General features: G+C 33.3%; 1 protein-coding gene across 4 annotated transcripts in view; it reads left to right on the top strand.

The window, feature by feature from the left end:
• PPP2R5C (protein phosphatase 2 regulatory subunit B'gamma) overlaps positions 1 to 11,937 on the top strand; it is an 81,556-nt gene extending 69,619 nt beyond the window's left edge. For 3 of the 4 annotated variants that reach the window (XM_084287284.1, XM_084287285.1, XM_084287286.1), the window contains 4 exons: positions 1,482 to 1,583; positions 3,640 to 3,712; positions 6,053 to 6,169; positions 9,031 to 11,937. In XM_084287284.1, coding sequence (XP_084143410.1) covers positions 1,482 to 1,583; positions 3,640 to 3,712; positions 6,053 to 6,169; positions 9,031 to 9,162 — 424 coding nt within the window. In that variant the 3' untranslated portion in view covers positions 9,163 to 11,937. Of the gene's footprint in view, positions 1 to 1,481; positions 1,584 to 3,639; positions 3,713 to 3,957; positions 5,073 to 6,052; positions 6,170 to 9,030 lie in introns of those variants that run through there. The other variant, XM_084287287.1, reaches the window with a different exon arrangement.
• The last annotated feature ends 439 nt before the right edge of the window (positions 11,938 to 12,376 follow it).

Genomic DNA, 12,376 nt, shown 5'->3' on the forward strand with positions numbered 1-12,376 from the left:
GTGGTTCAGACCTTACCTTTGAATTGATAGTTTTAAATGTGCTGAGCTGTTTATTCTATGATGATAAAGTTACTGGATAAGGAGATCGCTGTAGTCAAAATATTAAATATTAAGAAATGAAGAAGAGGATAGTTTTTTCCTCTTTTCATTAAACAAAAACTGTTTTAGTACGTCAAATCCATGACACTGTATTAATATAAACTTGGCACTAATCCATAGTTTAGATATTTCTAAAGACAAGCTATGATTTCTGATATCTAACCTCTTTGCTCATTTGCATTTCTTCTAAATTCTAGTGGAATATGTTGTAGATCAGGCCTTTTATTTTCTTTTACTGTTCTTGTTTTTCTTCCCCTTTTTCTGTTTTCTTTCTCCATTGACTATTTTAACTTTTTTTCCCACAATAACATAGTACTTACGCATGAAAACAGTCCTGGTCAGCTCCTTTCTGCAGCTGTTCCATTGTGAAGGGCCTCTTTGTTTGAGCTGTTGTGCAACTGCTGGGATGGTAAAAGTATCACAGTCTAGTGCTGGCCATGAACTGAGGACTAATGAGGGTTCGGCCAAAAATACCTAATAAATCTGCCACTAAACATAGGAAAAGAAACGGAAGATAAAGTGATGTTAAAGTGATTGATTACTATCACTGATTGTAAGCAGTAACAAATAATGTACTTATTAATAACTATGATTCAGTGATGCAATTATACATAGTCAATATAGATTTTCAGTTATTTTTCTGGCTTTCAAGGCCGTGCAGTCATTTTGTTCTGAGCAAAGTCATGCTACCCAGTACAGCTGCACTCTTGCTTGCAACTCACATGCATGATACAAAGTAATCACTTAACTGATTGCTTCTTTCTTTGGTTGTAATAATCAGTAAGAGATTAGACTAGAATTGCAAATTACTCTGTAGAAGTAAGTGCTTCATAAGGCACATGGGTTTTTTTGATTATTTTTTTCTGTTGTTTTCCATATCACGTTTCTAACGCTTTTCCAAAGAGCCCTGGCATAAATGTTGAAGTGCTGTTGCTGTGTGGCAGTTTTCAAAATGAATGGTGTCTTTTCTAGGCTCCTTGTAGTCCCTTTGATTTGTCAGTTGCCAGTATGTTACTTGTAGCAATAACTTTAATACAATTTTGCATTTTTCTCTAATAACTCTAGCTTGGTTAGTGTCAGCTACTAAATTTCAAACCTAGTCCTCTGTTCTGATAACACATAGTATTAAAGATGAAGTTCAAGCTTCAAAAGTATATGTGACTAGTACTATAGAGTAAGTAAACTGGTAATTTTAGCACTCATGTTAGCCCTTCTGAGAGTGAACTGAAACTTCCATTAACTAGTGTTGTTTCCATTTTTTTTTTTCCTGAAATGATGTAATTTTCCAGTTATGTAGGCTATTGGCTTCTGTTGACCAGAAAAAAAAAATAGATTTCAAAGTTTAAAGTACTCTGAGTTTCAACCAGAAGTTTTACTTATAGGACAATACATGGCTTGATATACAATGCTCTGAAACTCTTCATGGAGATGAACCAAAAACTGTTCGATGACTGCACACAGCAATTTAAAGCAGAAAAACTGAAGTAAGTTTTCATGTCAGTGTGTCTGTCTGTTCTTGAATAATTTGTTCAGAGTGCTTTAGCTCTGAAAAACTGTCTCTCTACTGGGAAGTTGTGCCCATTTGATTACAGTATAAGTCTCAAAATTCACTTGGTGAAATTTCTCATATATGAACTCTTTAAAATCTTCAGAATAGGGTGCTTCGTGTAGTCTTTGCTGCAGATCACCATCTTCCTGATGAAAAGTAATTTTTTGGAGAAAGATGCTGCTAATCCTGGAGCCCAGTGTAAAAGATCTCTTGAACAGCTTGGTTTACATCCTATGTTTACTTTAGCATGCTTTATTTACCCAGTGTTGTTTTCTCTCATGTTACCACTCGGTTCTTCCCAAAACACTTTTTGTGTATTTTCAGCATTGCATTGTGTGCACATGTGCATGTTTTCCTAGAAATTCTCCAAGAGAAAGTTGTCACTTTTTTTGTAATACATTATTTGCCAGAAGAATCCTGATGAGTTTAGTGCATTCCTGCATAGGCCAGTGAAACGACAGGGAATTGGAAGCTAGAACTTTTCTGGTTTATGCCCAAAAACGTGGCTAAATCTTATGATCATAATGTCACTTATCTTCTGTTCCTCTTTTTCCCACTGGACATAATTTTGAGACCCAGAAGTCAAATGTATTAATCACTCGGTGCTTATTTTAGAAATTGGGGAGCATAGTTAGAAAGACAGTATTGAAAATTTGAATTTCATTTTTAATTTCAAAGTGAGCAAGGATTCCCTTAAGTAACGTTTCCAATTATAAACCTATATTAAAACAATATACTGGAAGTAATATACATTTCTAATGTGGATGAACTTGCCCAGATTTTGAGGGTGTTTATTACGATTTCAGTAGAAATAAGCTTGTAGTATAGTATAATTTTTTTTAAAATACATATCAAAATGTGAACACTACTTTTTTGTTTTTAAAAGAACAAAGACTATACATTTCTCTCTTCCCTTATAGCAAATAAGTAGAATCAATTTTAAATCAGAAGGCAGTCTTTTCTCCTTTCTTCTTTGTTTTAGGCCTGTTGGCTTTTTTGGTTGTTTTGGGGGGTGTTTTTTTTGTTGTTGCTGTTTGGTTGGTGGTTGATTGCTTGTGTTGTGGTTTTTTTTTGTTTTGTTTGTTTGTTTTTGTTGTTGTTGTTGTTTTTTGTGGCATTTCATTTGAATGTGAGCAAAGGCAAGCAGAGTATTAAGGGTTACATCAAAGCAAAATAAAATCCCTCACTGCACCACAGTTTAGATGGGATGGGCATTTTTCTACCCCACTCCAAACTTAGCTTAATGAAAAGTTGGAGACAAATTGTGTGTAGACTTGTTTTTAAGTATGGATCATCTGCTCAGTATTTTGAAGTCTGAAAGCCTTTTTCAAGCATTCTTTAGCTAAAAGCCCTTTTAAACTCTGCCACCTTGCAAACATGTTTGTTCTCAGCTCTGCATGAAGTTGATTATCTATTAGAATGGGGAAAAACAATTTTTAGTATTTAAATTACATCAGGCATAAATCAGAGAACCATAGAATATCCCGAGTTGGAAGGGACCCCTTTGGATCATCAAGTCCAACTCCTGAATAAAGAATCAAACATTTTATCTTCTTTTTAGTGTTCAATACAAAATATCCCTGGGTGTTTTTTTTCAAATTATCATCTAAAGCAGTTGGGCTGACAATAAGAATCTCTGCCTTTTATATATTAAAAAGTTAAAATGCTTCCATGTAGACCAAAACTTTTGAGTTGTAACCATTTTAACACAGTTAAAGACTAACTGGTGTCAGTCAGTTTGTTGCTTTCATGAGAGCATTGGTGTTCTTGTTTTTGTTTCCTTTTAATGTTGTTTTTAGATCATGGGGTATTGCTATAATGCAAATTGTCCTGTCAACAGTAAGTGGTGTTTTGAGTGATAAGCTGAAACAAGCATAGACAAATAATTTGTTCTGGTGAAATTTTTCATATTTAAGAAAATGTATGCAAGTTGTGATACAAGATTCACCAAGCTTCTTTTGCTATTTTTGCTTTTAAACTTTTTTTTTCAGAGAGAAGCTAAAATTGAAGGAACGGGAAGAAGCATGGGTTAAAATAGAAAATCTAGCCAAATCAAATCCCCAGGTATTTAGAAAAGATTAACATAACATGTTCATGTTTAAACACTTTAGTTTTGTTAAATATCAGTGGGGGAAACAGGTCTGACTGATCATGGAAATAAAGCAATTTCACTAATTGTATTATGAAAGATATACAATAAAAATACTTTTAAAATTTGTAACCTTTCTCTTGTGCAAGTAATTATTTAAAAAGAAAAAAAAGTTTCTGAAAAATATGATGTGAAGTACTTTTTCCTTTTCTTACAATAGGAAATATACTGTATTGCGGTTTGAAAAGTTATTGTGCAAAATTATGGAAAATATAGAGATGCCATAAGTGGTTTCTCTTGAAAAGCTGTTTTGCAAACAATATATTACAAAAGAGATCTTTCTGCAAACTGTGAGTTATGACTGATCAGTTTTCCTCTGTGTCAAATGGATTAAAGTAATATTGTACATTCTTGTCTGCTGCATTTGTTTTCATGTTTGCAATGGGCTGGTCTTCTGATGGACCTGCACGTCAGGTTCTTGCTAAAAGGGAAAGCATCCTGTCAGGCATTTGTCGAAGTAACTTAACATTATTGAAATTTTGATAAAGAAAGGTTCCTTTAGACTACTTATTTTGAGATCATGGGATGGTTCAACCTGGTTTTCCCCCCACTTACCCACCCTCCCATTGCTTGGGGAATGCTGCTATCTTTATTTTTTTCTGAAGGATCATTTTTCTTTAACCATGCTGATTTGCTGCTATGAGGAAAAAAATGTTTCAATTACTTCGCAGCAAGAAACTTACTGTACTGTGTCTTTGCAACTCAGAGTTTAAGTGGTGGAAGATTGAGTAATGGTACTCTATGAATGGCAGCAGGACACTTTATCATCTCAGTGCTATTTTAAAACAAATTATGGGGTCATCTTTTTTTCAAAGGAGAAGGAATTTCAAAAATGTTTATTTCCTCTTGTGGCATTTCTCAGGGAACTACTATTAGTGTGCTCAAATAAAAAAAAATGTTCCAATCATTTGGTACCACTATTGACAACAGATCAGTTAAATGAATTTAAAAAGAACTATGTGTAATGAAAGTAGCACTTGTTTTTCAGTGACAGAACATTCTCTAATCAGATAGTCCATACGAAAGCCCTGGTTGAAAAGTGTTTGATATACATGGTCACTTGCTAGCACAAACGGTGGCATGTCTGACTAAAGAAGTGGGTAGACTTGTGGTAGTAAAATGTACAGTACTGCAGAGTAAAATTGCTTTTCTTCCCAATTAACTTGGTAACTCAGTACATTTTCTGAAACTGGTAAGCACAACCTGTATACAGTATATTCCGAATAGTAGTTTTGAAGAGAGCTGATAATTGCAAGCAATTAAAATATGATTAATTTGAACACTGAGTGCTCCACTGCATAAAGAATTGACATAAGTGTATAGGTGCTTCTAGCATACTCTGTAATGGATTTTAGCAGTTCCACTTCCCACCCTGAATTTCTATTAATGTTTACTTTGTCTATTTACTGACAATTCTCGTTCAGAGCTATTCCTTACTCTACATGGCACAAGAATACATTTTAAGGTTTTTAGATCTTGATAATTAATTTGTTAAAACATTGCTGTCAGTGTCATCTCACATGCATTATGTTATGGGTACACTTAGATACTAAAATATTTTTGAAGAAAAATGGTTGAGAAAGTGCGTGTGTGTTCATAAATGAGTTTTGGTTTAAAGACCACATCTCATCTGAATTAAAATAGAACTTAAGTTATTGATAAACCATTGAGATTGCAGTATTTTGATTTAGTTTACAGCAAACTTTAGATACTATACAGCTGTTTTCATAGCTTTTTTTAATCCACAAAATACTTGAATGGCTGCTTTATTAAACTTTTTTGTCTTAAGCAAGTATTTGATTTTGAAATTATTTTACATCTGTATTAGCCAAATTGTGTTTTTAACAGTATATTTTCTTTACAAATACAAAATTGCACCAGCAAGTTAAATCATTGTGTTTAGGTTGCTACACTGTTCATAAATCACTAGAGAATGTATTAATAGGGTTTCAGTTACCAGAATAGAACATCGATACTGGCAAAACCTGAATATATTTTCAAATTCAGTCTCAGATAAAACATATTTTTCATACTCTGACTGTTTTTCAACAGGACATTTCTGCCAAAATGAAAGTATTGGAGTTCCATTTTTCTCCATCTTTCATGTGCACTTGGGAGGAAATTTATTACTTGGTAACTAGAAGCATAAGATATTGAAGTTAATCTCAATTATAACATTCAAGTGCTCTAAATCACTCTTAGTTTTTAGGTATTACTGCTAAAAATGATTATTTTAACACTTTGCATTTTATTAGTACCCAACATATAGTGACACGAGTTTGATGAACAGTCCTGTTGCAATGGAAACAGATGGGCCTTTAATTGAAGATTTGCAGATGCTGAAAAAGACAGTGAAAGAAGAGGCTTGTCAGGTAAAGCTATGTGAAAATAATAAAGCACTCGTTACAAATTGAATTAGCAACTCTGCCAGATTTATAATTTATTCTTAATTTTATTTACTTGGTTAATCCTATAAATGAATTTGAGTTACATTTTCATCTCTTACTGTTGTCTCCTAAAGTAATAAACTTCATTAGAGCTGCTACTTTAAAGTGATACTGTAGCAGCAAGGAATAGATTGTTATTATATACAGTTATGACTGTGGATCTGCTGTATGGGTCTCTTTAGATAGTTCTGCAAATATTTTGTTTCCTTTCAACTTAGAAATAGCTGTCTGAGTCATGGCAGAAACAAAGGCTATGCTTTAAGGATAATTAAAAATATGGCTAAAATCCAGTGTTCTCTATATACCAGTTTTGTTTATTTAAAAAAAAAAAAAGTTTAAAATAGTCAGATTCTAACAATGACACTTCTTTTGTCTGTTATTCAGAGCCTTCTTTTTGGCTAAAGCTACTATGTTCTGACAAAATTTATGAAGTGTCCACCATAAAACTTGCCTTGCCTACACGTAGGCTGTTTTCCTCAATCCACCATCTGTCATGTTCCATTACCTAGTAAAAGGCAGAGTCTGAAGGCCATTCCAATTGTCATTAGCTTATGGTTAGTGATCTTCAGGATTTTTTTATATTCAGTTAAGTGGAACAAGAGTCCTGACATCAAAACTAGACATTTGGAGAGCTATTTGAACTAGGAGCTAATGGAAGATGGTAAAGTAACAGGGAGTACTGCAGTATCACTAAGATGTCTGGTAGAATGTCAGTAGTATGAAAAAATCTATATCCAGCAATTTTTGAGACCAGAGAAGTGATCTCAATGAGTGGCTGAGATAGGAGATAAATTCTGTTTAACAAAAGTATCAGACAAGGAATTTAATAAAAATAAGCATATGGTGAGCGTAACGTTCCACATTAATTTTGTAGAATTCATTAATTAAACAATTAAAATTATATTTATGCATTATCGTATTTTATGTATTATAAGAAATATGGCATTTTGTATCCAGTAGGTTGAAGTTAAAAAATACATATATATGTATATATGTATTATACATATATATATCTATATATATACACACATATATATATGCCTCAAAGTTATGCTCTGTGACAGCTGACTTTTAAACAACCACTTCTGGAGTGGATTGCAGTGAAGCTAATGGAAAAGAAACAAACTATAAAAATAAATAAAATTCCAAAACTTAGTTTAGAGCTGTTGAAGCGTTTTTTAACCATCACTCCAAGTGCGTGCTTTCCTGCTTTTCTGTGTTCAGAAAGTGTGCAAGAGGTAAATGAGATTTTTCAAAGATCCTGTCTTAGCAGAGCTAATGGGATGTTTTGAAGCAGGAGTTATTATTAACAGAAACTTAGAGATATCTCTGAGAAGTATAAAGCAAGAGGATTGGTAAGTGGCTCGCTAGAGAGGAAAAAAGATTGATTAAGGTTTAGGGCACTGTAGATAGCAGGCTAAATGCAGGTAGGATTCTTAAATTTATGAGCAGACACTGTAGAGAACTACATATACCTTGCTAAGTACTATCAGAAATTGATGTTACAACGATTCACAAGAGTTACCAGTTTAAAGTCAAAAGCAAAATCTAGTGTTTTTAAAATCAAACTTGAGAAGTGAGAACTATGTCAAGATTTATCCAGTTTCAGGGAAAATAAGGCTTTGTCGGAGGTTTGGAATGTAGCAGAGTGTCAGTATTGAAGAGGTGCTTCTAGAATGGCTGAGGAAAGTAGAACAGCTTTTCTTCTGTACTGGACTACAGCTTATATACTGGACTCTGGTAAAGCTGAATTTGACCACCACGTACTACTAACTTTGTGAACATGCTAGTGAAACAAAGGCAAAGTAAAAGCTGCTCAGTTTTTGTATGGGCCTTTTTGGTTTTTGAGTCCTTTTATAGGGCTGTTGGGGAACAAAGGAAGAAAAAAAGAGAGAATAAATGGTTGCTTTCCTGTGTGAGAAGAACCAAACGGCAGCATGCCAGATTTATCATGTAATGTTCACTGTACCTGAGAAAGAGGGTGAGAAATGTGAGGTGACACCACTTGCTGATTGCGGTTGTATGGGTTAAATGAAATTGTATGGGGTGAGAAAGTGCAGACCTAACTGAGCTCAGATGTATGGGGCAGCATAACAGATGGGGAAGGGAGGGGCGTGGGGGGGGGGGATGAGAATATCTGCAGAAAATCAGTCGCCTTTCTCAGTCATCTTGTTAGGTTTGTGTTCATGCAGACAACTCAGACTTTGAGGATAATTTGTTAAAGAACATGAATTAACATCAGTGATCTAACAGCTGAATTAGGGTAGATGAGAAGGACATGAGGACTGTATGAAGGCATCATTAGTTAGTTTTATGATACTTTGACAAGAATATTGTTTGGTTTTGACAGAGCATCAGTACTCTAACACAGAACCTTAAATTTTCAGATATGTGAATGGTGCAAGTAAACAAGCATGGAAGAAACTAAGATCGTTTATCTAGGATGTAGAGAAACACAAAATGAAAAATGGTACAAGGAGAGGACTTTTTTATTTTAAGGAAGGTTATAATCAAGGGACAATCATGGTGGTAACATAAATGCTAGCAGCTCTTGTTTCTTTTTTTTTTTTTTAAATTGTATTTTCTTCTTAGTAAAAAGAAATTGTTTCAAGACTTGAGACTGGATAGCTGGTAGAATAAACAGGAGACAGTAAAAAACTTTTTCCTTATCCTTTTTTGTTTCAGTCCCTGAAAGGAAAGTGAACATACTGATATGCAAGAAATATTTTAAAATAATTGTTCAATAATTAATATTTTTGGTTAACTTTGCTCCATTTTGATTTCAGGCACAGAAAGATCAGAAAAAAGATCGTCCTCTCGTGCGACGCAAGTCAGAACTGCCTCAGGATATCTATACCATGAAAGCCTTGGAATCACATTGCAGAGCTGATGAATTAATATCACATGATGGGCATTAAACTATTTACAGTGAAATATTATTTTGAAGGAAAAGTTGTTTTTGGTTTTTTTTTTTCTGGACTCAGTTCTACAGTAGAACTTACTTTTTTGTGCCATACCAATCAGTTACACACAAAGTCAAAGCTTTCTTCAACCCAGTTCTGTAGGCAATAACTTAATAGAGTATGCAGCTCAAGATTAGTAGTTCAAACAATGGTAAATGACCCAATTCCAAATGCAGAATGTCGGGTTGACTATAATCAAGTGGACACAATTTCCTGGAGGTGTTATCATAGTACCAGCTAGCTGATAACGTAGTTTTTTATCTTCATATTTGAGAAGAGCATTCTATGAACTATTTCCACCTAAAGAAACGAATGACCAATCGTTGGTACTGATGATAAACGTGTATTTTCAAAAGCAAAATTATTTCAGATTTAATTAATAAACTTTTTGTAGGATTTCTCAACTTTATAGTTGTTTCCACGTTATTGCTGTCTTGTAATATACCAGCAGTTTTGAAAATACACAATTGTTCTTTCATACTATAAAACATGGCTTACAAACTGATAACTTTCACGACAATCCTCAATCATGATTTCTTTCTAAGAATTATGTAAATTTTTTTCTCCTTTACTTAGGATAAAGATATAGATCTATATATTCCATGTCCTAATACTTTATGTATATTTAAAGCCATATTTTCCAGTCTCTAGTATATAATACGGCACCAGTATTTGAGATATGAACTGGTAGAAGAATTTTTCCTAAAATGAAAATTTGTTTACGATGACTGGGAATAGATTGAATATAAAATTTCATTTTAATTTTTTTTCCAAGTCAATAAAATACTCTTTCACTGTTTTCTCCCTTATCTGAGCTTTTAATACTCAGCATTTTTCTTGGGCTCTAGGAGTTCAGTATTCCATGGCAGATATTGTGTGTCATTTCAGCTGCATCAGTTTTTATCTGAAAGATAAACGTAGCCTTTCAGGAAACAAAACATTACAAGCTTGTGTAATTAAGTAAAATGAGAAAAAGAACAGACCCTTGAATTCCATTCTGCTTCTTTTTTAAGAGTCTAAGAGCTGAGGGGATAGTGACCATAATTTTACCGTGAAAATATTTTTTGTTGTAGTTGTAAAGAGCATATTTGCTGCAAATACACCTCACAAGTGAACTGAAAATGCATCTGAATTGCTGATGATCTTCAAATGCTGCTATATATTCCACAAGATTACTTGCATGTAATGAGCTTTTTGTTGTAGATGGAAAAGCACGGGAGGAAAATCTCTTTTAAAATATAGTGCTTTGTCTTCAATATTTGATTTCTCTCAGGGTGGCCAGTATTTTGACTTACTTATCCTGCTTACAAGCTGTTTGAAATGTGTTCTGCTATTCTAAGTGGGTGGTTAGTTTCTTTTGTCTCTGGCAGTAACATGATATAACTATGTTTAATGTCTTGATGCATAAAGAGATAAAAACGTGGCTTCTTTAAAAATAGTTTTGTTTTATTTTTTAAGGAAGTATAACGTCTCCTGCATCCATGAAAATATTGCGCAAAGCAGACATTCATAGTAACCTTGTGCAGATGTAGTGCCTGCTGTTTGTTGGTTGCATTTAACATACAATTTCCAATATTTGTTACATTGTCTATTGGAAGAAAATTGTCAGTGGTAAACATTGGCTTACAACAACTAAATTTAAAGACCAACCCAACCTTTAAGTGGAACGTCCACTGCGTCTGAAAACATTTCCTGTAAAACTTGAAAAAGAATATGCTTTACCATTAGGATAAACTATATTAAAAGAAGTTTAAAGATGCCTTCTCCTTTTGAGGGAAAAAGGGTGCTTTTTTAATTGTGTAAAGCAATGTCTATGTATTTTGATATACCATTGTTTGAACTTCCATCTTTAGCTGGTAGATTATCAGTTACCTTTGATTTTGGGTGTTCAGTATGTTTGTGCAAGAGGTTGCTGAAAGGAATTATTCTTATGTTACCCAAGGGAAAAAAAAATGTATATCAATGTTTGATTGATTGTGTGATGCTCAACGTATAAGAACATCTTTCACTGTCTAGATTTAATTTCTGTTCTTTATTGAAGATAAACACTCACCAAAAAGGGAAATGTTTAGAGACTTAAATTTCACCATAAATTCGTATTTGAAGTTTGGGCCACTGGACATTTGTTTAGGCACATTCCAAATCTATTACCACTAATGGTTTAGGATGTTTATTATCAATATTTATATACTTATAACGCTTTATTAAACCATTCTAAAACTAATATATCCAAAATAAAAATTTAAAAAAAAAAAGTAGAATTTTGGTGACTGTTGTTCTTCATAAAGTTCTATGTTTGACACCTTTTCCTATTCTCCAAAATTACACCTGTACATCAGGAATGTCAAAAGTAATATTACAAGTGTCTTTTTAGTGTGGCTTTAGTATGGCTTCATTTTAATATTGTACATACATTGTACCTTGTTTTATGGTAATAAGTAATAAAAATGTAGACTTCATATTTTGTACAGAATCGTCCTATGTACAGAATAAAAAGTTCCTAGAAACAGCAAAAATAGGTAAGTGGAACAATTATTTTTCATTAGACAATTTCTGTAACACTGTTAGTGGAATGTTAAGTTCAAATGTACCTACATATTTTTTAACATTTTGTAATTCAATTTTTTGTTCTGGCATTGTTTCTGAAGAACTTCATACACCTGCCATTTAATATGCTTTTATCTAATTTTAAAACAAAACAACAAAAAAAATGGTGTATTATATGGACAAATAAAGAACATGTGAATTTTACTTGCTCATCATGAAACTAAATTTAGCTCAGGGCCTTTGGGGGTGTGTTCAGATTATCATAGTTTGCAGAATTAGCTATGTGAATTAAAGAACAAAATTTCATAAGTTTCACAAAACACCCTAATCCTAAAAAAAAAAACAGGAATTTTGTGGGAATATTATTAATAAAGGTATAGGGGCTAATATATGTTCAATAGAAAAAGCAAACTTAGCTTCTAGAATAGGTATCGGTACTGAAAAGAATTTGATAAATTTCCAGTCCACACATACAAAAACATCTTATAGTATAACGTTTTCCCATGTAGCACTTATATTGACAGGCTTCAAACAAAGTAGCCATAAAGGATTATGGTGTGGGTAGGTGATGAGTGGTCAGATGGCAAGGACATAAGAAAAGATCCTTTTTTTCCCCTCTGGT

This window comes from Netta rufina, assembly GCF_964035555.1.
Source record: "Netta rufina genome assembly, chromosome: 5".
Classification (NCBI taxonomy): Eukaryota; Metazoa; Chordata; class Aves; order Anseriformes; family Anatidae; genus Netta; species Netta rufina.